General features: G+C 51.9%; 1 protein-coding gene across 3 annotated transcripts in view; it reads left to right on the forward strand.

Moving 5' to 3' along the window:
• The window catches only part of Mllt6 (myeloid/lymphoid or mixed-lineage leukemia; translocated to, 6), a 26,850-nt gene extending 278 nt beyond the window's left edge, over positions 1 to 26,572 (forward strand). The window contains exons 2-20 of one of the 3 annotated variants that reach the window (XM_013037861.1): positions 1,182 to 1,261; positions 1,673 to 1,727; positions 1,943 to 2,052; positions 3,268 to 3,371; positions 3,559 to 3,652; positions 6,750 to 6,998; positions 7,549 to 7,647; positions 10,822 to 11,044; positions 11,590 to 12,204; positions 12,603 to 12,784; positions 12,999 to 13,107; positions 15,282 to 15,348; positions 15,503 to 15,648; positions 16,069 to 16,266; positions 16,346 to 16,434; positions 17,489 to 17,838; positions 18,262 to 18,352; positions 21,723 to 22,079; positions 22,856 to 26,572. In XM_013037861.1, the coding sequence (XP_012893315.1) occupies positions 1,182 to 1,261; positions 1,673 to 1,727; positions 1,943 to 2,052; positions 3,268 to 3,371; positions 3,559 to 3,652; positions 6,750 to 6,998; positions 7,549 to 7,647; positions 10,822 to 11,044; positions 11,590 to 12,204; positions 12,603 to 12,784; positions 12,999 to 13,107; positions 15,282 to 15,348; positions 15,503 to 15,648; positions 16,069 to 16,266; positions 16,346 to 16,434; positions 17,489 to 17,838; positions 18,262 to 18,352; positions 21,723 to 22,079; positions 22,856 to 22,897 (3,260 nt within the window). In that variant the 3' untranslated portion in view covers positions 22,898 to 26,572. The remainder of the gene's footprint in view (positions 1 to 1,181; positions 1,262 to 1,672; positions 1,728 to 1,942; positions 2,053 to 3,267; positions 3,372 to 3,558; positions 3,653 to 6,749; positions 6,999 to 7,548; positions 7,648 to 10,821; positions 11,045 to 11,589; positions 12,205 to 12,602; positions 12,785 to 12,998; positions 13,108 to 15,281; positions 15,349 to 15,502; positions 15,649 to 16,068; positions 16,267 to 16,345; positions 16,435 to 17,488; positions 17,839 to 18,261; positions 18,353 to 21,722; positions 22,080 to 22,855) is intronic. The other 2 variants (XM_013037862.1, XM_013037863.1) reach the window with 2 other exon arrangements.

The raw sequence follows: 26,572 nt of genomic DNA on the forward strand, positions 1-26,572 counted from the left end.
CCCTTTGGGGTTCGCGCGCCCTTCCCCCACCCACCTGAAGGGAAGGGAGGCGTGGGGCTCCCCCGCGCTCGGGTCCGGGAGGACCGGGTCAAGCATTGTTTTCTTGCCTATTGTTCCAGTCCCGCGTCGTGGCCCCCCCCCTCCGCCACCCCAAGTTGAGGGGAGTTTTTGGGGAGAGTCCAAGGAGCTTTGGAGCGAACTCCCCGCGCCCCGCACTGCCAAGTGTCGGGGCTCGCCCGGGAGAATGTTTACCTGCGCGGTGTCCCCTCCCGCCCGGTTATTTTGGTCCCGGCTTTCTGGGAGGAAGAGGTCAAGGCGAGGGAGGGGGGGGCGGGAGTTCATCTCCCCCCCCTCCTGGCTTCCGGATACTGGGAGGAGCGGGGTTGGGAAGGGAAGGAGAAGGGTCCCAGGGGAGAGGGGCCTCCTAAAAATCTCCGAGCTCCCCCCCCCTTCTCCTCCCCCCGGGAAGAGCTGAGGGTTTGGGGAGCGGTTGTGCACGCAGGCGGCCGGAATGGAGGGGAGGTTTTGGAGTTTCCCCCAGCAGCACATGGCTCGGGAGTTTAACTCCTTGAGGAATCTTGCTGAGGGCACAGGCTGGCATCTCCCCGCCTGTGTGGCACAGCTAGTTTTCCCTCCAACCCCCACCCTCTCCCGGGACAACCCTTAAGGCTGAGGATTCTTCCCGCCACCTCTTCTCTCGGTTACCTACACTGGCACCTGCCCTCCTTGGCTTTAACTTTTGACCTGTGATAATCAGAGGCAGAAGATGAGATCCTTGGAGGCTCCCCCCCCCGTCGTCCCTTACTGCCCCTTTAAGAAGCCCCCCCCCCATAACAACAAAACTGTATTTGACTATCATGACTCCTATTTCTGGTTCCTGATGCCTTGGGACTGGTTGGGGACCGGAGCTGGGAAGCAGGTCCAGAAAGGGTGTGGAGATTGAGGATCTTCTGGAAGTTTAAGGTCAAGGACTCAGACTTCCCGCCCTTGTTTGGAGTGCTCAGCTGGGTGGTTTAAAAGCTGTCCTTGTGTTGTAGTCTCTTTAGAGAGTGACCCCTCCAGACCCAAGAGCAGCCCTCCCTCCCCCTGCTGGAATTGGCTCCAGTCCTTCCCCCACTTACTCTGGGAAAAAGCCAGTGGCTGACAGCTTTGCTTAATGACTCTCCTTCCCCTCCCCTTAGCTTGCTATGGCATCGTCCAGGTGCCAACAGGACCCTGGTTCTGCCGGAAATGTGAATCTCAGGAACGTGCAGCCAGGGTGGTGAGTCCCAGAACCCTCCCCTCCACTACTCCCTCCTACACTCCATCAACCCGAAACTCTGAGGCTGAGGCTGGGTGGGACTTAGTTCTGTCACATAGCACTTCCTGCTTCCTGCATACCTATCACCAGCCCTGTCTCCCCCTCTGCTTATCCCTCACTCTGGTACAGAGTGGAAGACTACCACTTTTTTGTTTGAACTTTTTTAATCATGGGACCTTTACAAGGGTACAAAAATACAGTGATTTTATTAACGAATCTCCATGGACACTCCATCTTCAACCATCAACTTCCCATTACACAGTTACATTCCCCTCCCCCTTATCATCATCTCATCCTGGGGCCCTTTTGAGTGTATGCAGACAGGGCCCAGCTCAGCAGATCCCCTAAACTATTTGCCCCTTGCATTGGCAGAGGTGTGAGCTGTGCCCACACAAAGACGGGGCATTGAAGAGGACTGACAATGGAGGTGAGGGGAGTCCCCTGAGCCCTGAGTGAGGTCAACAAGGCCCCCTAAGCAGGTCTGCCAGGTCAGGCTTGGTGTGGGGTAGAGGCTGGATTCCTTAGACAGACTGCCACTGGAATCTGATGGGAAGGTTGAAGGAGGGGACAGTGTAACTTGAAATGGGCAGGGGTGGGAACTTGGGCTTGTCTTTCCTGAGTCCGACCCCTACACTGCCCTAGGCTGGGCCCATGTGGTGTGTGCCCTCTACATCCCGGAGGTGCAGTTTGCCAACGTGCTTACTATGGAGCCCATTGTGCTGCAATACGTGCCTCATGATCGCTTCAACAAGGTCAGTGTCCCTGACTGTGTCCATGTAGTCCAGTCCCTGGATGACCAGCCTTGAGTCCCTCCAGTACTTTCTTATTCCAGTGTAGTTTGATCCTGTCGAGCCAGTACTTTCAGGAATCTTTGGGAGATAGGCAGGTGCCTGCCCTCAAACAACTTACTCTAGATGCAGTGGCACATACTCAGGCTCTGGAGCCCAAGTGAAATGAACCGCCTTAGCTAGTGTTAATTCTTTTACACATAGGGCATATTGCATTGAATGGCAGACCTGGTGCCAGTACCAGACACTTAGTACAGAAATATCAGTCAAGGTAGAAATTCTGCCTGTCCAGGGGAACTCATGTTCTTGTGTGGAAGAATTCAAAGCAACACAAGCAAATAAAGTCAGTGCAATTTTGTAGTAAGTACTGTGAAAAAAATAAACAAGTCCCTGTTAGAAAGAACACCGGCTGGCAGTTTACTATAGACAAGATGGTCAAGGAAGGAAACATTTAGGCTGAGACTTGGGGCATGAAAAGGAAGTAGCTTTAAGGACAGAAGGATCCCTGGTTTCAGGCAGAAGATATGGCATAGGCAGGGGCCCAGAGGGAAAATGGCCTCATCAGGGAACATGGTGAACACAATCATTGGCCTTTCAAACCTCACCAGACTACACTGCCTAACGTAGTAACTGTGGGCCACACATGGATATGGAAATGAATTATAGTTACCACGTAAATTTTAGTTTCCCAGCCACCCTAGCCACATTTTGAGAGCTTAGCCCAAGGAAGTATAGCCGTTGACAGTGCAGGTTAGAAAACATTTCCTTCCCTGGAGGAAGTGTGTGGGTGTGTGTGTGTTGATACTGGGGCTTGAACTCAGGATCCTCCTCACCTTCTTGCTTGTCCTTTTTACTCACAGCTAGAACTCTACCATTTGATCCATTCCTCCAGTTCCAGCTTTTTTGGTGGTTAATTGGAGATAAGCATCTCTAGGATTTGTGTGCCCAGGCTAGCTCTGAACTGAGATCCTCACCATCTCAGCCTCCTGAGTAGCTAGGATTACAGGTGTGAGCCACTAGCCCTTGGCTCTGCTGGGAGTTTTATTGGATAGCACTGATCTGGGGTGATGGGGCAAGGATAGAATTGAAGGGAGGCCATAGGACTGATCCACTATCAGGAAGAGCTCCTTGGAAGAATGAGCTCCCTGAAGGAGAGCATGATTGCACTATGTCCTGCAGACTTGTTACATCTGTGAGGAGCAGGGTCGGGAGAGCAAGGCAGCCTCAGGAGCCTGTATGACCTGTAACCGGCATGGATGTCGACAAGCTTTCCATGTCACCTGGTAAGAGTCCTTTTTGGGCCCTCTAAGGGAGTTTGTCACAGATGGCTGCTTTGAGCTCATCCGAGCTGCAATCTCTTGGGTAGTGATGACAGTATCTTTGCTCTACTCTAGCCTGGTCCAGGAGGGAGGAAAGGGTGGCTGCTCCAGTCTGTGACCACCACCTTTTCACCTGACATCTCTTGGTTAGTGCCCAGATGGCAGGCCTGCTGTGTGAGGAAGAAGTGCTGGAGGTAGACAACGTCAAATACTGCGGCTACTGCAAATACCACTTCAGCAAGATGGTGAGTCCCATCTGTCAGCACGCGCGTGGGTCAGTCATCCAGGGTTTAGAGCAGGGCCTCCAGACCACATCTGTGGCCCATTCGGGAGGTGGCAGACACCTGTCTCTGCCCTTGAAGAGCACCCCATTTGTGAAGAACAACTTAAAATTTGGAGAGAGTGATCAGAGTTGAACTAAGCAGTATAACCCAGAAGAGAGCTCAAACCCGGTTTATCTGGGTGGTTTCAGGAGGACAAACATTGCTTTACACTCCACTAAATGGAATTGGAAAGAAAAAGAGCCAATATTGCCTTGCATACATGAGGCCCTGGGTTCGATTCCTTAGCAACACATAAACAGAACAAGCTGGAAGTGGCACTGTGGCTCAAGTGGTAGAGCACTAACCTTGAGCTGAAGAGCTGAGGGACAGCGCCTAGGCCTAGAGTTCAGGCTTCACAACCAACAACAACAACAAAAAAGAGCCAATAACTGTGTGGGAAGTGATGTCTTCTCTACTTCAACCTCTGTACTAAGTTCTCAAAATGTTATTTTTTGGCAGTACTCAGGTTTGAACTCAGAGCCTTGTGCTTCCTAGGTAAGCACTGCTACTGCTGAGCCATGCCTCTAGTCCTGATTTTTGCTGGTTACTTTGTTTTTGGTCGGCCACGGGGCTTGAACTCTGGGTCTGGATATTGTCCATGAGCTCTTCAGCTCAAGGCTAACGCTTTACCACTTGAGCCACAGCTCCACTTCCAGTTTTCTGGTGGTTTTTATTGGAGATAAGAGTTTCATGGACTTTATTGCCCTGGCTGACTTTGAACCAGGATCCTCAGATCTCATCCTCCTGAGTAGCTAGGATTACAGGTGTGAGCCACCAGCGCCCACCTTTGTTGGTTACTTTTGAGATAGTGTCTTTCTTCCTGCCTGGGCTCATCTGGGTACTATGCCCCTGTTAAGACTTCCTGACATAACTGGGACACATGTAGCTAGGATAACAGACATCGGTGTGTGCAGCTCTTTGTTGAGAAGGAGTCTCATGAACTTTTCTGCTGAGCTGGCATGGAGTGAGTGATGAATGTTAATCTCATGTGGTCCTCCCACCAAGCCTGAGAAGGAGGTGTACGATATTTTCCCTATTACATAGATGCATGACCTAAGACTCCCCAAGGTCATCAGCTTATCTTACAGCTTGTAGATATGATTCAGAATAGGCAGTTTGATGAGAAAGGTCCTCAGGAGTCTGTGAAGCCAACACAGAGAGAAAAGAGGCCTCAAGTGAAGGATGGGCTTATATAAGGTCCTGAAATGACAGTACAGTGAAAGGCAGGGTGTTTGGTGTGGCCAAGCAGGAGGTCAGAGCTGAGCCTGCAGACTGGAAAGGTCCTGTCCCACATCCAGAGAGACCTTGCATGTCCCAAAAGTTGTGAGGTGTCTGCAGAGCTAGACTTGGCTTGGACACCTCCCCTCCCTTCTCCCATTAGGGCCATAGGCTTGGAAAGCTGGTGGGGAGAGTAACACAATGAGATTTGTTTTAGGAAGATTATGCTGGCAGCCACCATGAGACAGGATCGGAAGGGCCGAGGCTGGCAGCAGGGAGACAGCTGTGAGAAGGGGGATGGAAGGATGATAGAGATTCTAGGTAGACTTAACCTAAAAGTGGGGGCAGGAAGTTGTGCTGTGGTTCAAAATGGTAGAGCACTAGCCTTGAGAGGAAGAGCTCAGGGACAGCACCTAAGCCCTGAGTTCAAGCCCCATGACTGACATAAAAAAAAAAAAGATTTATGGAAGTGGCGCTGTGGTTCAAGTGATAGAGCACTCACCTTGAGCTGAAGAGCTCAGGGACAGCATCCAGGCCCGAGTTCAAGCACCATGACTAATAAACAAAAAAAAATCTAAAAGTCAGGGCAGCTGAGAGGTAGGATCTAGGATCTAGACACAGGGTAGAATTTAGACCATTGAGGGTACCATGAGGAGGAGTGCAGCCAGCTTCAGGAGGATGAGCATGTATCCTGGTCTGCTGCCTCAGATGATCATGCTTTTGTGCCTGTTGTGCAAGGGTTAGTACTTCCCTCTCTCATTTTCAGAAGCATCCTGGTTTCAGTTATAAATTACATGGTCACCTTGGTTTCAGGGTTCTGTGATGACCTAGGACAAAATAGGGAGTTTGGTTGGGTTTGCAGGAGGTTTCAAGTGGACTTTGTCGGATTTGGTGTATGTCAGACACCCAGGTAGGGTTGTAGAGGCTACCTAGTCTTGTAAGGCTGAGGCTGGCTGCAAACTCCTCCGTCTACAGAATAGCATGGGCCAAGGTGTAAAGGAGCCATAGAAGAGAGGGGCTGGAGTTTGGCAGGGTAAGAATTGTGCCTAATGCCAGGGGTGGCTGGGCCTGAAATTAGCTCTAGGCTTTGGCAGTTGGGAGGTAGTTGGTGACCTTAGAGGGAGCAGCTGCCAGCCTGGAATGGGGGAGGCAGCCTCCACTGGAAGGAGGTAGCATAAAGTTGCTTGGGGTTTTAGTGGTTATGGCATTCATACACACACACACATACACACATGCACACACACATGAATACATGGCCTGCGCCCAGGGGCAGGGCAGTCGATCCCACACACAGAAGCAGCCCTGTGTTTGGTGGAGAACCAGGGCTGGGACCAAAGGAAGGGAGAGTGATGTGATGGCTGGAGAGAAAAGGAGACTGATGTGGTAGGGGCCGGGGGGTACAAGGGAGCAGAGGCTCTCCATGAGACTCCCTGCACTCCCCCTGCCCAGGGCAAGGAGGGTTGTGGCTTAGTCTATGTGATGTGGCCCAAGAAGGCACTGTTAATGGAGAGAATAATAAATGAATAAAGAGACCCAAGCCCCGGGCCTACTCCCCCTTTACTGTACCTTGCTGGGGGCCAGGATATATCCCTGCCTGTCCTGTGTCTCCATTGTGCATTGTGGATTTACGCTGCATAAGCTGGGGGGGGGGAGGTCCTAGGATTTCCAGGCTGAGCATCCTGGAGGATGTGAGGCCCTCTTAGTGATGGACAGCCCCACGATCATGCAATTCTCAGGAACCTTTCTCTAATAAGCTTAGTGAGAGGAGGGTTTAGCAACTCTTCTCAATTCTTTCCCCCAGAAGACATCCCGGCACAGCAGCGGGGGAGGTGGAGGAGGAGGAGGAGGAGGAACAGGCACAGGAGCTGGAGGAGGAGGTGGAGGCGGTAGCAGCGGCACCAGCGGTGGCAGTGGTGGTGGTGGCACAGGGGGAGGCGGTGGCAGCAGCAGCAGCAGCAGCAGCTTCCTTACTGGCAGGAGAAGCCGGTCAGCCTCGCCAACCACTCAGCAGGACAAGCACCCTACCCACCATGAGAGGGGCCAGAAGAAGGTGAAGGCACCCCTCCGCCCTTACCCTCACAAGCCTCTTTCTAGACTCCACCTCCAGGTGCCCCAGCTTTTGGATCCTACTCCGTTTCTTCCTGTGAGGCCACCAAGGGCTCTGGGGATCAGGGAGAGTGGGGTGGGATATGGCCTCCTTAAGCTCTGTGACCCCGCCCCCCCAACCTTCACAGCATGTGTGCACACACTGTAACATCTGCTGAGTACCAGCCAATGAAGAGGTATACATGTCTGTGTCCCTTTGTGCCACAGCACAGCATGTGTCCCAGATGGGCACCCTTGGAGGTGTGTGTTCCTGTGTGTGGTACTCTGGGTCACTGGTAGGATAATGGAACAGGCTATTTTTAGCAGGCAGGGAGGGAGGAGGAGGACTCTAGGCTTTCCTAGGATCTCGTCTGAGCCATGAGTCCCTCATCCTCTGTAGGAGAGTGACTCTCATTAAACCTCATTCTTGAGAGGGGTTCAGCTCCCCACATGTCCTGTTTATCTTGTCCAAAACAGCTCCCAGCATCACTGTGTGGTCATCTTTCCCTCCCCAGAGTCGAAAGGACAAAGAACGCCTTAAACAGAAGCACAAGAAGCGGCCTGAGTCTCCCCCCAGCATCCTCACCCCGCCTGTGGTCCCCACTGCTGACAAGGTACTACTGGCTACATTCAGGAGGAGTGGTGTGCTGGTCCAGGGATGGGAGGGGAGGGGCACGAGGGCTGAGGGTGAGCCAGGGTCCTCCCACAGTTTCAGGGTTGTATCCCTACATATACATTCCTAGCCTACGCAGAGCTGTGCTCCTCAGCCCCACGGAGAACTGATCAGCCCTGGGGATGGGATGGGGGTACTACCCTGCTTGCTGGGTTCACATCTGCTCTGTCCAGACAGAGGGCCTCAGCACTGGGCTCCTGTCTGCAGAGATGGGGTACAGCACTCAGGCCGGCTTTTGAAGTTCCTGGGGTTCACCCTCCCAGAAATAAGCAGAGGAGCCTCCTCTGCCACTAGGAGGATACCCAAAGCCTGTTTCTTTTCTTTTCTTTTTTTGTGTGTGTGCTGACCCTGGGGCTTTAACTCAGGGCCTGGGTGCTGTCCTTAAGCTTTTTTGCTCAAGGCTAATGTTCTACCACTTGAGCCGTGGCTTTTTTTGGTATTTTATTGGAGATAAGAGTCTCACAGACTTCCCTGTCCCTGACTGGCTTGAAACCATAATCCTCAGATCTCAGCTTCCTGAGTAGTTAGGATTACAAGTGTGAGCCACCAGTGCCAGGCTCAAAGCCCGCTTCTCAACTCATCTCCCTTTAGATTAGAAGGACTGAAAATGTGGGCTACAGTACAAGGGGGGCAAGGCCCCTGGACAATACCCCAGGCCCTAGTCATCCCACCCTGCAGGATGTGCTATGTCTCCAGAAATGGGCAACATCTGGATGAGCAACAGGCAGCCCCTACTCACTAGACCAGGGAGTCACTAATCCAAGCCAGAACAGCCCTATCCAGTTCCTTCAATCTGCCCTCACCATGGAAGGAGACCCCTGGGGGCCTGCAGAAACTGCTTACTCCTGTCCCCTCTCATCATTGCCAGCCACCTCCACCCACCTCAGATGGTTGGCAGAGCTCTGGGCATCTTAGCAGGAGGTTCAGGCATCAGGTTTCCAAAATGATGTTGCTGTGGCAACTGCCCCAGTAACCCTCTCCCCTCCACGTTTCCCAGGGCTCACCTGAGAAAGCTAGTCTCTCATGCCTTCTGGCCTTGCCCCAAGGTAGGGACCTACCGGTAGGTAGAAAGACCTGTGAGTCACCCAGTAACCGGTTGTCCAGAGCAAGTGTTCTCCCCTCCCCCTTCACTGTCCCAGCATCTCAGCCACCCTCCCCACCCCCAGCCCCTCTCTTCCCTTGCTCTGAGAACCACATCTGGCTCCCTTCAGAACTCCAGCTGCTGTAAAGAACAAAGAGGAAGACAGAGACCAGGACTCCGCCTAGGGAGGGACAATGCAGGGTGGCTCTCATTTTCCCCCATCCATCCTCCCTCTCACATAATGTGTTCATTCAGCACAATTTGCTGAATACCTGGTCTCCACCAAGAGGAAAAATGCCTTCCAAGCAGTAATTGGAGGCACAAATGTAGACAAGGCCAGGCAATCTTGTAGAACCAGGGAATGGAAATGGAACACAGAGAAGACTTCATTTTAATCCTCAAAATAATCACAGGATCTAGGTACTGTGGCTAGTTTTTGTAATCGTACCTTATTCGGGAAGCTGACATCTAGAAGATCATGGTTGGAGGTCAGCCCAAGCAGAGTTTGCTAGACTCCATCTGCAAAATAATAACCAAAAGGCAGGGAGGAAGATATAGCTCACATGGTAGGGTGACATCCTAGCAGTTGCTGAGTTCAGACCCCAAATACTACCCCCCCAAAAAAAAATCAAAAGAAATGGGTATTAATCAAAGCACAGGAAAGTTAAATCATTAGCCTAACTGGCACATAGTTAGTTAGTAGTAGAGTCAAGTTTTGAACCTAAGCCTTCTGGCTTGAAGTTCTGTGTACTTAACCAGTGTCTAGCTGCCCCCATTAGTCTTTTTATTTATTATTTTTTGTTGGTTGTGGAGCCTGAACTCAGGGCCTGGGCACTGTCCCTGAGCTCCTCAGCTCAAGGCTAGCACTCCCCACTTGAGCCACAGCGCCACTTCCAGTCTTTTCTGCTTAAGAGCCTCATGCATGCAAGGCAAGCAACTCTACCACTGAGCCACCTTCCCAACCCTAGTCTTGTCATCTTTTGATTCCCACCAAATCACTAGCATGAAGTTCCTTGTAACTCTCAGGGCATAGTTAGCCTCAGAAGGACACTGGAGCTAAATGAGCTTGAGAGACTCCACTACTTAACATGGTAGAAAGGACAGAGTTCACCATGCTTCCCCCTTCCCCCCACCCCCACATGTCTGACTCCTGCCCCTGCTCCCTCAGCCACTGTTTTACCACTCTCCAAGGACACTTGGCCTCAGACCTGGGACAGAACATTTCAGGACATCAGGGTAACTGCTCACCTGTGGGTGTGTATATATACTGTCCTATAAAAAGGCAGAAGCCAGGTTCTGGTAGCTCATACCTGTAATCCTAGATAGTCAGTAGGCTGAGAGCTAGGATTGTGATTAAAAGCTAGTCCTGGCAAGCAAGTCTGTGAGACTCTTCAATTAACTACTAGAAAACTGGAAGTGGTGCTGTGGCTCAAAGTGGCTCAAGGTACTAGTCTTGAGCACAAGAGTTTAGGGACAGTGCCCAGACCCTACCCTGTGACGGACCAAAAGTAAAAAAAAAAAGCCAGCAAGGCTTTCTAAAAGAAGGCACTGAGCTGGATCTTGAGGGAAGCCCAGTTTCCCAGGAAGAGCAAGGATAGGCTGTCCTGGCATGTTCAGGTTATCCAGCAAGAGCATGGATGGTCAGGAGAAGTAAGGGTCATGGCTTTAGGACAGCAAGGAGGGAGTGGTAGCAACTGTAGGGGCTTAAGGCCATGCCCATGGTAGCTCATTCTCCTTGAGTAACTCTCTATATGGGCTTAGACCTCAAAATATGGATAGGAGAGCATCACCAGGTTCATCTGTCCATGTAGTCTCCCTGGGTCCAGGGGCTATGTCCTGCTGTCTCATACCTGCATCCCCATTTCTTGGGTCTAGGGGCTCCTGTGGGCTTCTTAGCTGGAAGAGGTTCCTGAAGCTTACCCTGAGCTCTCCTAGCGAAATCCAGGTCCTGTGTCCTCCTGTCTCACTCCCAAGTCAGTGTGAGCCAGGCCAGGCAGCCTGGCTAAAAGCCTCCTCTGTCCTCCCCTCCCTCAGGTCTCCTCCTCAGCTTCCTCTTCCTCCCACCATGAAGCCAGCACTCAGGAGACCTCTGAGAGCAGCAGGGATTCGAAGGGGAAAAAGTCTTCCAGCCATAGCCTGAGTCATAAAGGGAAGAAACTGAGCAGTGGGAAAGGTGTGAGCAGTTTTACCTCCGCCTCCTCCTCTTCTTCCTCCTCCTCCTCTTCCTCCTCCTCTGGGGGGCCCTTCCAACCTGCAGGTGAGTGTGGGCATTCTGGTGGAGGCTGGGAGTGGGGACAGCCTCTTGCCTTGCTTTTTTTTTTTTTTAAAGCAAGGTGTTTTGCCTGTTGATTTGCATCTCATTTACTGTAACCAAATGGGTGCCCGGTAAAGATGAGTGATCCTGTGCAGTGGCTCCTCTCCCTTTACCCTCCTTTTTGGAACTAAACGTCTCCTCTCCCTGATGGGGCCCACTCCTGCAACCCCACAATAATTTTTGTCCTCACACTTGGGCTGCAAGGGTCATTTTCAACAGCCTTAATGTTAGGACCTACAATCTAGTCACCCAGTGTGCTCACTAGGGGTGAGAGTTCCTTTGATCCCATTTTGTTACCAGTGGGAAAGCTGGAGGATGAAGATGTTTATCTCAGGATATAGACAGGCAGAGCTAGGTCAGGCTTCTCCATTCCCCAGCTAGCATCTGCTCCCCCCTTTCCTCCATTTTCCCTCTCCCCTGCAGTGCATGTGAGAATTGGGGGAAGGAAAGGGGTTGAGGCCCTAATTCCCTTTTTGTTCTCTGAACAGGCTCATCCCTGCAGAGCTCCCCTGACTTCTCTGCATTTCCCAAACTGGAGCAGCCAGAGGATGACAAGTACTCCAAGCCCATAGCCCCCACCCCGTCAGCCCCTCCCTCACCCTCAGCCCCAGAGCCTCCCAAGGCCGACCTCTTTGAGCAGAAAGTGGTCTTCTCTGGGTTTGGGCCCATCATGCGTTTCTCTACCACCACCTCCAGCTCTGGCCGGGCCCGGGCCCCCTCCCCTGGGGATTATAAGTCTCCCCATGTCTCTGGGCCCGGGGCCTCAGCTAGTACCCACAAGCGGATGCCTTCCCTGAGTGCCACCTCTGCACCCACTGAGGTGACCCCTGAGACAGTCCTGAAGGAGAAGAAGCACAAAGCCAGCAAGAGGAGCCGGCATGGGCCCGGCCGTCCCAAGGGCAGCCGGAACAAGGAGGGCGCTGTGATCTCAGCTGCCCCCTCCCTGCCCGGGGCCCAGCTGGCTGGCTTCACCGCCACTGCTGCCTCACCTTTCTCTGGAGGTTCCTTAGTCAGCTCTGGCCTAGGAGGTCTGGCCTCCCGCACCTTTGGGCCTTCTGGGAGCTTGCCTAGCCTGAGCCTGGAATCCCCTCTACTGGGTACAGGTGAGTGACCTCTGGGGGGTGGAGAGCATCTCAGGGGCCAGCCAGTCTGTGAGATGACAGAGGCATACACATACAATTGGAAGGAATTGCTCCAAAGGATAGAAATAAAGGATAGAGATGAGAGTCACTTCTGAGACATTCCCTTCCATGTCTTCTGCAGGATTGTGGGAAAGGTTGGCATAGATGTTGCCAGCAGGGTTTTTCAAGCTCTGGGAAGAGAATGGGAAAAGCTAAGAGTTTCCCAGGCCAGGCCAGTCATATGGCAGATGTCAGGATGGTTAGATTGGTATGTGGCCAGACTCTGCATGGGTTGTCAGGAGAGTAGCTCTCCCAGCCACCTGACTGAGGAAGAGTCAGTTGGAGGGTGACTGCATACCTCTTTGTCCTTTTGCCTATAGGCATCTACACCAGTAATAAGGACCCCATCTCCCATGGTGGTGGGATGCTTCGGGCTGTCTGCAGCACGCCCCTCTCCTCCAGCTTGCTGGGACCCCCCGGGACCTCGGCCCTGCCTCGCCTCAGCCGCTCCCCGTTCACCAGCACCCTCCCCTCCTCCTCTGCTTCCATCTCCACCACTCAGGTGAGTCTTCATCCTGGTTCCTTGTTCCCTGAGGAGATGGGGAAGCTACACAGCCCTCCATAGGGCATCAGAGGTTCGGCTGGATTGCCACCACAACTTCTCCCTCTCTGGTCCTCTCTCCTCCCAGCACACCTTGTTCCTCACCATCCCAGTACAGTTGTGCCCTAGATCTGAGAATAATCACCAGGCTGGATTCTGCCTCCTTCTCTCTCAGGTGTTTTCTCTGGCTGGCTCTACCTTCAGCCTCCCTTCCACCCACATCTTTGGAACCCCCATGGGCACTGTTAACCCTCTCCTCACCCAAGCCGAGAGCAGCCATACAGGTATGTGTGTCTAGCCCTGTCCCCATTTTTTCCCCAAAGGCCCTAGGGGTTTGACCCTAGAAAGGATGGGAGGGCTTGCTGGCTTTGGCTTTGGCCATTGCCCACTAGGCTGAAAATAAGATCTAACACAACAGACCTGAGATACTCATTAAAGTCCAGTGAAGGGCCAGGGCAAGCTGGAATTATTGCCCTGTCTCACAGAAGAAAAAGGCATTGTCAGAGACAAATCCCCCCCCTTTCTTTTTTTTCTTTCTTGCCAGTCTTGGGGCTTGAACTCAGGGCCTGGGTACTATCCCTGAGCTTCCTTTGCTCAAGGCTAGTACTTTACCACTTGAGCCACAGTGCCACTTCCTGCTTTTTCTGTTTATGTGGTTCTGAGGAATTAAACCCAGGGCTTCATGCATCCTAGGGCAAGCACTCTATCACTAGGCCACATTCCCAGTTCCAAATTCCCATCTTTTGACTCTTAAGCCCAATACTCCTAACTGCTTCCATATTGTTCTCTGGTATCTTGGGATCAGCCATTATAAGTTCCACTAGCTGGGCTTGTAGCTCTGGACTATTTAGTAATTGAAGGGGTGGGCAGCAAGCTCCTTGCCCTCTCCCTGAAAAACCAACCCAACACCTGGGAGCTGATTGGTGGAGAAAACCATCTGTCAATCTAGGGGGTGGAGCTCTTCAGGCAACTAGTTCAGGTGTTCTGTTCTGGAGACAAATCCAAAACCAGGTTTTTATTTATTTATTTTGGTGTCATCCTGGGGCTTGAACTCAGGGCCTGGGTTCTGTCCTTGAGCTCTTTTAGCTCAGGACTAGCATTTGAGACACAGCTTCATTTCTGGTTTTCTGATGGTTAATTGGAGGTAAGTCTCATGGACTTGCCCCTGGTCTGGCTTCAACTCTCGATCCTCAGATCTCAGCCTCTTAAGTAGCTAGGATTATAGGAATGAGCCAACAATACCCAGCCCAATACCATTTTTAAGATCCACAGTGTAGAGTAATTGTATTTTCTGTAACCTAAAGCTGGATTCTGTGGCACAACAAAAAGTATAGCCTGCCAGGTGCTGATGGCTCAGATTTGTAATCCTAGCTACTCAGGAGGCTGAGATCTGGAGGGTTGCTGCTCCACGTTAGCCTGGGCCCAGGCAGAAAAGTGTAAGACTTCATCTTTAATTAACGGTAAAATGCCAGACTGGAGGTGTGGCTCAAGTGGTAGAGCACAGGCAAGAAAAGGAAAGCTGAGCCCCACACACAGTATTGCTTTGTTTTTTTGTTTTGTTTTGTTTTCATGAATTTTAAAATTATCCTGTAGTAGTTGTATGGAGGAGTTGCCATTTACCAAAGCAGTTTATGAATACAGTATGTCTGCCTCACTGTCACCCCTTTCAACATTTCCACCCATCCCTCCCCTACCACCCCTTCCTTAACTCTTCTAAAGTTTTTACTGCCTTCTAACTTTGGATTTTATGAACATGAAACGTCATACAGCCAGGTTCCGGTGGCTCATGCCTATAATCCTAGTTAGCAAGCTTAGATCTGAGGATCGAGGTTTGAAGCCAGCCTGGGCAGGAAAGTCCTTGAGACTCTTGTCTCCAACTAACCACCAAAAAGCTGAAGTAGAGCTGTGACTCAAGTGCTAAAGTGCTGTTCTTGAGCAAAATAGCCCAGGGACAGTGCCCAGACCTAGTCCAAGATCCAGAACTGGCATACAAAAATAAAGCCATACAAAGCTAATTATGATAATAACACAATTACAAAGGTTTTACTGCATGCCAACTATGCCCTCCAGCTAAACACTTAATGTTTATTGCCTCAGTTTAATCCTAGTTATTATCACTGCATGAAGGTTAGTTTACCAGCCCAAGGTCACAAAGCAAGTCAATGTCAGGTTCAAATTCAATTCACATTGTTGACCTGAAGCTTTCAGGAAAGAAAGTGGACTGTGGATCTGGAAGGAGGCAGGCAGCAAGAGCTCTAGGAAAACAGCAAGAGCCTTAAAAAGGATGGGGTTTCCGGGTCAGGGCTCTCAGCGCTTACCAGCCTTCCCGCCAGTCTGGAGTTGGGAATCTGGGGAAAGGCATCTGTTCTAAGACCCCAGATCCTGCACCACCTCCAGGGTGGGGACCCTGAGGCCGTGGTCCTCCACCCTCGCTGACCCCTGCCCTTCTCCATCCAAGAGCCAGACCTGGAGGACTGCAGCTTCCGTTGTCGGGGGACCTCCCCTCAGGAGAGTCTGTCTTCCATGTGAGGGAGGGGCTGGGGGGAGGGGCTGGGGGCTGGGTGCAAGGAGGGGGGGTGGAAGGGCAAGGGAGAGGGTGAGGACCCCTGGGGCGGGGGTAGGAAAGTTAGTGATGGCCCAGTGAGGTGAGCCTGAGCCAGATTTCCCTTCTGATCCTAGGTCCCCCATCAGCAGCCTTCCAGCCCTCTTCGATCAGACAGCATCCGCACCCTGTGGGGGCATCCAGCTAGACCCAGCGGCCCCAGGAACTACTAATATGGAACAGCTGCTGGAGAAGCAGGGCGATGGGGAGGCTGGAGTCAACAGTGAGGAGGAGGGTGGTGCCAGACTGGGAAACCTACCCTAGCAACTTTCCCCTCCGTCTCTTAACCTCTTTGAAGGCCTCTAACCCTCCCCCCTCCCCCCCCATCCTTGACTATGGCAACCCCCAGGGCCTTACCTTTGGGCTATGCTCCTTGGACATCCTGCCTTAGGTCTCTCCCACCGTCCCCCTCCAACTAGTGTGTTCCTTCCTCCTGGTCCCAGTAGAGCATCTGGGACTATCTGATCCTCATACTTTGGCCCCGTCCTGCCTCCCCACTTTCCAAGCTCACCTATGTTGCTTGCTAGGCTGGCTGGCACAGCCTCACAGGGCTGAGTCTTCTTTCCTCTCCAGGCCCCACCCCATCCCTCTGGCCCCACCCCACCTCCCCCAGCACCAGCATCAGTCTTGCTCTTTTCCGCAGTTGTAGAGATGCTGAAGGCTTTGCACGCGCTGCAGAAAGAAAACCAGCGACTGCAGGAACAGATCCTGAGCCTGACGGCCAAGAAGGAACGCCTGCAGATTCTCAATGTGCAGCTCTCCGTGCCCTTCCCTGCTCTGCCTGCCGCCCTGCCTGCCACCAATGGCCCAGTCCCTGGGCCCTATGGCTTGCCACCCCAAGGTGAGGAGATTTTGCCTAGCCTTAGGAATGGGAGGGGGACTTCCTGGCCACTCTCCAGCCCCTGATCTCCCTCTCTCAGCCGGCAGCAGTGACTCCTTGAGTACCAGCAAGAGTCCTCCAGGGAAGAACAGCCTTGGCCTGGACAACTCGCTGTCCACATCCTCTGAGGTGAGCTCTGAGAGGAGGGAAGGCAGTAGGTCCTCTTGGTCTCCTTTCCCCTGTAGCTATTAGAGGCTGGGCAGTAAAGTGATTGATGGGGCAGTTGATTGAACCATTCATTCATTCCTTTTAGCAAGTAATATTTGTGAGATGCCAACTTATCCCCACTGGCTAAAACAGCCAGTGAGCCAAAATCCTACTGTCCTCCCGAAGATAGGCTGCGTGCAAGAACAAAAAAGAATTGCAAAGTAGAAGTGCTAAGTTGAACTAAATTGAGGACTGTGTGAGGAGGAGGAGGGATTCCTCTTTGGGGAGGCCTGTCTGAGAAGTGTTGGTGAAGGGCTTATTATAGTGCCTCACACAAAATAATCCCCATGTAATTGGTGGTGGTTGGGATAGCAGTTGCTATTGTTATATTGTGGTTATTATTGGAATGAGACGAATTGGTTTCTTGGTTTTGCCATTTATTAACTGTGTGACTTGGAAAGTCATAGTCATAAAAATAACAACATTAATTGCAAACTTACCCTGGAACTTTTTAAAGCCATAGTTGATTTATTCTTCACAGTAGCCTTGTGGAGTGTCTACTACTGTGACCCCCAGGTTATGAATGACTGAACTAAGACCAAGACCAAGAGTTTGAACCCACGGCCACCCAAGCCATTCAGTTGTGGAATTGGGGATTTGAACCTGAGTGTCTCACTCCAGCTGTATTGTTCTTGCCTACAGTTACTTAACCTGAGTCAGTGGCTTCACTCATAAACAAAATGGGAACAAGGACGCACAGTCGGGTTCCCCGAAAGTCATGGCTATGACCATTGGTTGTTATTAAGCAAGGACGACAGGGGTGTTGAGTCCCAGAAAGTGGTCAGTAATCCTGATTTGGGAAAAATAGATTCTTAGCTTTCATCCCTGGTCCTTGCTGCTTCCCTCAGGATGCCTGGGTATGAGAGGAGGGGAGGGTGGATCTCCGTTAAGAGTGTCAATGTGTGAGGGGCTGGGGGCCAGAAAGGTCACACTGGCCCTCCGCCCTCTGACCCCTCCCTTCCCCCTCCCTCCCCAGGACCCACACTCAGGCTGCCCAAGCCGCAGCAGCTCGTCGCTGTCCTTCCACAGCACGCCCCCACCGCTGCCCCTGCTCCAGCAGAGCCCTGCTACTCTGCCCTTGGCCCTGCCTGGGGCCCCAGCCCCGCACCCACCCCAGCCTCAGAATGGATTGGGCAGGGCACCTGGGGCAGCAGGGCTGGGGGCTATGCCCATGGCTGAGGGGCTGTTGGGGGGACTGGCGGGCAGTGGGGGCCTGCCCCTCAATGGGCTCCTGGGGGGGTTGAATGGGGCTGCTGCCCCCAACCCTGCAGGCTTGACCCAGGCTGGCGGGGCCCCCACGCTGCAGCTGCCAGGTTGTCTTAACAGGTGAGGGAAAGCTCAGCCCTGGGGAAGGGAATGGGGAGGCTGGCTTGGGGGGGGAGGTGGTGGGCATTCCCCAAAATGTCCCTAATCCCCCAAAAGGAAAAAATGTCCTTTGGCCCTATAGGGTATATAATCCTAGTCATGTATTGGCTGCTAGGGACTCTCTAGACTGCTAGCCTTGAATGTGTCTAGGATAGGAGCAATCAGGGACAGAGTCTATTTGTACCATCCTGACCTTAGGTCTTCCTACGAGGCAGTCCGTTCCATCTCACTTGTTCCTCTCACCTGCCCTTGGAGCTCGGTCCTCTAATACTTCATTCACCTCCCTATCTCTCCTGGCTGGGTCTGAGGGAGTCTGGAAGCTCATGGAAATGGGGTACACGTCCTCGTTCCTCCCTTATGGTCCATGTCTGTCCCCTGCTTCAGCCTGACAGAGCAGCAGAGACACCTCTTCCAGCAGCAAGAGCAGCAACTCCAGCAGCTCCAGCAGCTCCTGGCCTCTCCGCAGCTGACCCCGGTAAAGTTCTTTCCCTGCCAACTTGGGCCAGTGTTTCTGTTCTGTCATTCTGCAGAGAAGGGGCCATCATTGAGGATCTGGGCCAGCCAGGGAGGGTAGTAGGGTGTGGAGGTGGGAGGGGAGTTCCAGACTAGGTGGATATTGGGTCTGTAGAGACTGGTCAGAGGCAAAGAGAGAACAGTGATGGTGCAGCAGAGTGGTCCTGGTCCTGTGTTTCTGTCCCTGCCCCAAGGATTTTCAGGGGAAACTCTAGGGGTATAGTAGAGAGATACCTGACAGCCTTTCAACCATACCAACTTCTGGGTGTGTCTCCTATTTGGCCTCTTCTGAGATTCCCTTTGGATAAAAGGGATTTCAAGGCTGGGAATGTGGCTTACTCGTAGAGTGCTTGCCTAGTATGCATGAAGCCCTGGGTTCGATTCCTCAGTACCACTAAACAGAAAAAAAGCCAGAAGTCATGCTGTGGCGCTAGCCTTGAGCACAAAGAGGCTCAGGGGCAGAGCCCAGGCTCTGAGTTCAAGCCGCAGGACTGAAAAAAAAAAAGGATTTCATCTTTACATCTTTTTTAAATGAGGGCTGGGTACTGGTGGTTCACGCCTATAAACCAGGTTACTTAAGAGGCTGAGATCTGAGGATCACAATTTGAAGCCAGCCCAGACAGGACTAATCTCCAATAAACTGCTCAGAAGAAGCTAGAAGTGGCCCTGTGGATCAAGTGATAGAACCTTGAACATAAAGAGGCTCAGGGACAGTGCCCAGTACCGGAGTTCAAGCCCCAGGACCAGAAAAAAAAAAAAATGAGGGTGCTAAGTAGGGCAGTCATAGTGCCTATAATCCTAGCTATTCAAGAGGCTGAGATCTGGATGATTGGCAGGGTCAGCCTGTGCAGAAAATCTGTGACACTCCATGTCCAAAATAACCAGTAAAATGCAGGCCTGGACACATGGCTCAAGTTGTAGAGAGCAAGCAAAAGACTCTGAGTTCAAACCCCAATACTGCCAAAAAAAGAAGGAGTTGCATTAGGAACCTATTATGTACAAGGCCCTGAGATTCTCTCCAGCATGGGGGGTGGGGTATAAGGAGAGGGAGAGGGAAAGCCAGGCACTGGTGGCTCACACCTATAATCCTAACTACCCAGGAGGCTGAGATCTGAGGATCACCGTTCAAAGCCAGCCTGGGCAGGAAAGTCCATGAAACTCTTATCTCCAATTAACCACCAGAAAGCCAGAAGTGGCGCTGTGGCTCAAGTGGTACAGCTCTAGTCTTGAGCTGAAGAGCGCAGGGGCAGTGCCCAAGCCCAGAGTTCAAGCCCCACAACCAACACAAAAAAAAAAAGGCAGGGGGGAGAGGGAGAAAGGGAATTAAGACAATAAGACAAAGAGCCAACTCCCATAGTGATTTCCTATTTTTTGGTGCCAATCTTGGAGCTTGAACTCAGGCCTGGGCACTGTCTGAGCTTTTTTTTTTTTTGTTTTTTTTTTAGTTGGTTGGTTGTAGGGCTTGAACTCTGGGCCTGGGCCCTGTCCCTCTGCTCTTCAGCTCAAGACTAGTGCGCTGCTACTTGAGCCATAGCGCCACTTCTGGTTTTCTGGTAGTTTATTGGAAATAAGAGTCTCATGGACTTTTCTTCCTGGGCTGGCTTTGAACCACGATCCTCAGATTTCAGCCTCCTGAGTAGCTAGGTTTAGAGGTGTGAGCCACCGGGGCCTCGCCCACTTTCCATTTTCTAATGGTTAATTGGAGATAAGAGTCTCTTGGACTTTCTTACTCAGGCTGGCTTTGAACTGCAATCCTCAGATCTCAGCTTCCTGACTAGCTAGGATTACAAGTGTGAGCCATCAGCACCTGGCCAGAAACAAAGTTTCTTTTTCTTTTTCTTTTGCTAGTCCTGGGGCTTGAATTCAGGGCCTGGGTGGGCACTGTCTCTGAGCTTCTTTTGCTCAAGGCTAGCACTCTACCACTTGAGCACCATTTCTTCCAGTTTTTTCTGTATATGTGGTACTGAGTAATCAAACCCAGGGCCTCTTGCATTCGAGGCAAGCACTCTACCACATTCTAAGCCACATTCCCAGCCTAGAACAAAATTTCTTAAGATAAATTTGTGGTGTAGTTTGGATTTTTTTTTTTTTTGGTCGGTTGTAGGGCTTGAACTCTGGGCCTGGGCACTGTCCCTGTGCCCTTCAGCTGAAGGCGAGCGCTCTACTGCTTGAGCCACAGCACCACTTCCGGTTTTCTAGTGGTTTCTTGGAGATAAGATTCTCACGGATGTTCCTGGCCGGGCTGGCTTTGAACCGCAATCCTCAGATCTCAGCCTCCTGAGTAGCTAGGATTACAGACGTGAGCCACCAGTACCCGGCTGTATTTTGGCTTTTGAAACATTGAACTGAGAATGCTCTTGCCTATTCAAAGCAAAAATAAATTACTTAACAAACCTGCTGCTGATGGCTCACATCTGTAATCCTGGCTACTTAGGAGCCTGAGATCTGAGGATCATACTTTGAAGCCAGGCTTGGGCAGGAAAGTCCATGAGACTTTTTTTTTTGCCAGTCATGGGGCCTGAACTCTGGGCCTGAGCACTATCCTTCAGCTCTTCAGCTCAAGGCTAGCACTCTACCACTTGAGCCACAGTGCCACTTCTGGCTTTTTCTGCTTATGTGGTGCTGAGGAATCGAACCCAGGGCCTCATGCATGCAAGGCAAGCGCTCTACCACTGAGCCACCTTCCCAGCCCAGACTTTTTTTTTATACTTTTTTTTTTTTTTTTGTAAAAATACTGTACAGAGGGGTTACAGTTACATGAGCAAGGTAATGAATACATTTCCAGTCAAGCATTGTCACCTTCTCCTTTGTTTTTCCCCTACCTTCCCCATGAGAGTTATCTCCATTTAACCACCAGAAAGCCATTGGAGCTATTGCTCAGATGGTAGAGTGTTACACTGAGCGAAAAAGCTCAGAGAGAGTGCCCAGGCCCTGAGTTCAAGCCCTAGTACAGGCACCAAAGGAAAAAAAGTAGCAAAAAAGGGAGTGAGGTTGAAAACTACCAAGGTAGTGTAGCATTTTCCATCTTGGGTGCACTTGTGATTGTCATAACCTGAGGACCTAAGTGAGTGGGCAAGGCCAGAGGTGTAAATAATCTGCACTTGGCCTTCCCTGCCCATTTGACAGACACTGGTGATGGGCAACCATTTTCTTGTCCTGAGAGGGAATCTGAGATCCAGATTGAGAAGCAAGGGACAGAACCATGACCGTCTTCCCCTGTCTCTTGCCTCCTGACTCTAGTGTGATAAGATGGGGCCCCTGGTCTGGAAGGGCAGGCAGACATTGGGGAAAGACAGCAGGGAATCTCAATAAGCAGTCTGGCCTCCTTGCAGGAGCACCAGACCGTTGTCTACCAGATGATCCAACAGATCCAGCAGAAGCGGGAGCTACAGCGGCTGCAGATGGCCGGGAGTTCCCAGCTGCCCATGGCCAGCCTGCTGGCAGGAAGCTCTACCCCACTGCTGTCCACAGGAACCCCTGGCCTGCTGCCCACAGCATCCGCTCCACCCCTGCTGCCCACCGGAGCCCTGGTGGCCCCTTCACTGGGCAACAACACAAGTCTCATGGCCGCCGCCGCGGCGGCTGCAGCAGTAGCAGCAGCAGGCGGACCTCCAGTCCTCACTGCGCAGACCAACCCCTTCCTCAGCCTGTCAGGGGTGGACGGCAGTGGCAGTGGCCCCAAAGCTGGGGTGAGTAAGGAGGGGAGGATGAGCTTCCGATCTTCCTTGTAAGGGTGGGTGACCAGAGGTGGATGACCAGAAGGTACGCTGTCAGACACATGGGCAGCGGATAGCAGTAACACCTGATCAGCCAGGTTCCCTACGCCAGCCCCCAGTCTCTGCTCACACTGTACCTTCAGCTGCTCTAAGAAAGTACTAGAAGGACCAATCAGGAAACAAACTTCCTCGGAGAAGACTGATTAGCAAAGGCCAATTCCAGGCCTGAGGCTTGTGGCTTATACCTGTAATTCAAACTACTCAGGAGGCTGAGATCTGAGATTTGCAGCCAGCCTGGACAGGAAAGTTTGAGATTCTTATCTCCCAATTAACCATCAAAAAGTTGGAATTGGAGGTGAAGCTCAAGTGGTAAAAAAGCTAAGGGACACGTCCAACCTGCATTCAAGCCCTAGACACACACACACACGCACACACACGACACGCACGCAGGCACGCACACGCCAATTCCTTTCAGAGCAGACCAGTTAGACAAAGATGACCCTTGGGGTGAGCCACTTGAGGAGAGAAAAGCTGTCCCTCATCTGAGGACACAGTCTGGCCCAAGAAGCTGATCTTAACTGAAACATGCTCACAGCTGACTTTGGTGTGCACCTGTCAGCGCCCCGCCAGGGGTTTCAGCCACCTTCTCTTCTGCATCTACAGCAGTTTCCTTATCCCAGAATGCTGTTTTTAACTGGTGTTGGGGTCAAATACCTTCAGAACCCTAGCCTCCCTTCCTCTCTTTCCAGACCGCTGACAAAGGAGCCTCAGCCAACCAGGAAAAAGGCTAAATCCACTCCTGTTCCTACGTGGAGGGGGCAGATCCTGGCTTGAGGGGTCCTAGCCTGAAGCAGGCAGGTACCTGGGCCCAGACCACAGAAGAGCCTGGCCCAGAGCCTGTGCTGAGACCCAGGGAGTGCAGGAGCTCCTGGTGCAGAGGATGGAGCTCTTCTACCTGGCCTTTCCCTCTGTACACTGGTTGCTTCAGAGAGGTGCAGAGGGAGACCAGGCTCTAAGCCTGGCTAGGAGCCCATAGGCTCAGCAAATTAGGGGGGGGCTCCCTCCCCAAGAGTAAAGTGGGCCATGGCATGAGTGGGGAGGGGTTGGTTGGACCCACATAAAATGGATCAGCACTTGAATGGAGAGAAGTGGAGGGGCCCCATGGGCCTGTCCCTGTGTGGAGATCCCTATGGAAGAAGGGCTGGCCCATCTGACCTTCAGTTTCTTCCCAAACTGGGCAGAGGACAGGAGGAGTCTTTTTGACTATTTCTCCCTGTCCCTTCTGGCACCAAGAGTCCTAAGCTGAGCTTGTAAAAACCTACAGACAGGAGGACTGAGGAAGGGCAGGATAGCATAAGACTCAGCCCAGGCTAGCCCTCTTGGGGCCCCCAGTGATGGGGACATGAGGGAGGCCCTTGATGTCCTGCCCCTTGTTTGCACTATTGGCTGGAGGAGTGCGGAGGGTGGGGAGATGGAGCTGCCTGACTCCACAGTGAGAGAGAGAGAGAGAGAGAGAGAGAGAGAGAGAGTGTGTGTGTGTGTGTGTGTGTGTGTGTGTGTGTGTGTGACCATCTGTCTGTCTCTTTCCCTGGACCTAGAGCCACGTAGGGCAGGGATAAGAAGTGATGGTCCAGAGGGGGTAGTTCCCAACTTTTGTTTGTACCCTCCCCATCTCACCAACTCTGGTCCCTTTTCAGGGCATGAATGGTTAACAAAAACCAGAATAGTACTCCAGTATTGGAGAGTAACTGGGGGCTGGGGGTTTTGAATCAGGGTAATATCCTGCCTTCCTTCCCCCAGGCCCCATTGGGTCTTAGGGCCCCCTCAGGGCCCCCTTCCCCCATGAATAGTTTGGTCCTTTTTTGGCATAAGGGATTGGGGGAGGGGACAAGGGGAGTAAAGGGCCACCTTTAGCAAGTCTCTCCCACAATGAAAGAATGGCCTGCCTCCCAACCAACCCAACCCCCATCAATGAAGGGAGATACATACGTTGATTTAACAACTGTCCTTTCACCCACCAGCTATTTCCCTGGGTGTAGTGGGTGGTTCTCTCCAGAGCAGTGTCCCCATCTGCCCAGGGCCTTTAGTGAGAAGGCTGAGTGGACACTGAGAGAGGCGGCCGAGGCCTGTGTCCCTTTCAGATGCACTGGGTGGAGCTGAGGGTCAGCTTCCAGCTTTCCCTGATGCTCATGTCTGTCAGTCTGTGCATGTGTGCAGTTTTGTGTGTATCTGTTCGGGTTTTTGTTGTCATTGGGTTTTTTGGTTTTTTTTTTGTTTCGTTTTTAATAAAGAAAAGAAGATGTGTATATTTTTGGCAACGACAAAAACGTAGTGCAGATATATTTTTGCCTGTGCTGCTCAACTTTTTTTTTTCTGATAATGGAAAATAATATTAATATTCCTGGTGATAAGACTTTGTAAGATATTAGAGAGCTAATAATGGGCAGGGAGGGTGGGAACCTTCAGAGGTGATTTCTTAGGCATTTGTAAGGGCTTTTGGGTGGGGGGGGGACAATTGTGATGACCTCAAAAATACTTTTTATTAATGCTAAGTATCAGAAAGACAGGATAGAAGTCGGCCTTGTATCCATCTTAATCTATTAAGCTCTTCAACTCCCTGCCCCCAAGCCACTGAAAAAAATAACCTTGAGAAACTCTTAGAAGAGTTGCACATTCACACCCACGCCCTTGCCCAAGGCTGGCCCTGCTGGGAGCTACAGTCTGAAATCTGTTCTGATGTCAAGAGGGACATCCGCGCCGAGGCTGGGGGCTGTGTGGAATGAGTGGGAATGCTTTGGTGCACTGGAACCAAGCCACCACCACCCGCTTTCCCTCCCTACCCTAATCACCTTGACCTCCAACTTCACTGAACCCTCTGAGTTACTCAGGCTGGGAGGAGGCCCTGGCAAATAGTCAAGTTTGATTTGATTAGGGCCTGCAGCTAGGCTTGGGTTGGTGTTGCTTCTGGTAGTGACTCTTCCTTCTGGCTGAGCTCAATCAGGAAAGCTGTGTAGAGCCTCAGGAGGAAGCGGGATACTAAGGATGGCTATGATGACCTCATCCCTTCTCAGCCTCAGTCCATCTTTTGAGAATGAACCTGGCTGGGGGTGGGAAGGATGCAGATTTGTGGAGCTCTGTCTGGGGTGGGGGGTGGGGGCTTGGGGGAAGGATGTGGTTTGTAGAGCGGAAATGGGGTTTGAAAATGCGTGTGTGGAGTATGGTGTGTCACCACACCCTCAGCAAGGGGATGGGAGTGGAGTGCTTGCTGATTGCTGAACAGGTGCCAGCCAGGGGGTCACAGCTGGTGGGTGAGTGTCAGAGCTGGAAGGGGCTGTCTTCTACGAGTTGGAGCTGGCTCCTGCCTTCACAGATGACAGCTCCAAGCCTGGGAGGCAAATGCCCTGTGCAGAGCTGGGACCAGCCTCAGTAGCCAGTCTCCTGGTCTACAGCTTCCCCTTCCCAGTGCATGGCTTCTGGGCTTCTTCATGGCTGGCTGTTGGTGTGCATCCCTGTGTGAGTGACTGCGTGGTATGAGTGAGGGGCTGTGCCCAGGGTGGGAGGGTGCCTGTGTCGCTGACTGTTGTAGCTCAGAGCTGATGGATCCTCTCCATAGACATGACACTTTAAGGGTTGCCTTTTTAAAGTTTTCTTTTTTTCCCTCCCCCCCCCCCAGCCTTTGTGAGGTTTCACCTCCTGCTCCTGGGTTTACTGCTGCCTCTAGGTGCCCTGACCTTGAGGCTGCTGTAGACTCTTTTTATATGCCCACCCCAGCTAGGAGGTCCCAGGCAGCTCTAAAGAAAGGAGTAACCTTCCCACTTCCCTTTCCAAAGCTGGAAATGCTGTCAGGTTTTCAAAGATAGGCTTCCCCCCTTTCCAGCTTCCAGTGTCTTCCTTGGTGTGCAGTTGGCCAGAATGAGGGGTAGGCAGCTTGCTCAGTTCTTTATCCCAGCTTACTTCCAGGGGAGAGGTGCCTAGTAGGGTGGAGGTAACTCCAACAGGGAATCTGGAGAGAAGAGGGTGCCTTCCCACCATGTTAATCTGGGTTAAAGGTGTGTCTAGCTCCCACTAGGACACTGTGATCTGACTAATGGGGCACTTCGAGTGCCCTCAGTTCTCCTTGGTTCCCTTTCCCCAGCCTAATTTAGAATTTAGGGTGGTGGGACTGGCGACCCAAACCCAGGGCCCTCTTCCATCCCAGCCTCTCTCTTATGTAGTCAACCTTCCCTTGGGGAGATGGGAGGGGACTCCGCAGATTGCAAACCCTGGGAGCTCTTTTTCATTCTTTCTAAATCCTTTATATCCTCAGCCCAAAAGGCAATGCCCCTGCCACCTCCAAGCCTGGAATTGTGCATAACCCGGATCTTGTATCTTTGTATAACGGATGTTATTTGTACGAAGGGCGGTTCCTACATAGCACTTGTTCTTTTAATAAAAGAATGTTTTACAAAAAAGAAAAATTCCAGCGA

Source organism: Dipodomys ordii, unplaced genomic scaffold, assembly GCF_000151885.1.
Source record: "Dipodomys ordii isolate 6190 unplaced genomic scaffold, Dord_2.0 Scaffold7, whole genome shotgun sequence".
In the NCBI taxonomy this organism is placed as follows: domain Eukaryota; kingdom Metazoa; phylum Chordata; class Mammalia; order Rodentia; family Heteromyidae; genus Dipodomys; species Dipodomys ordii.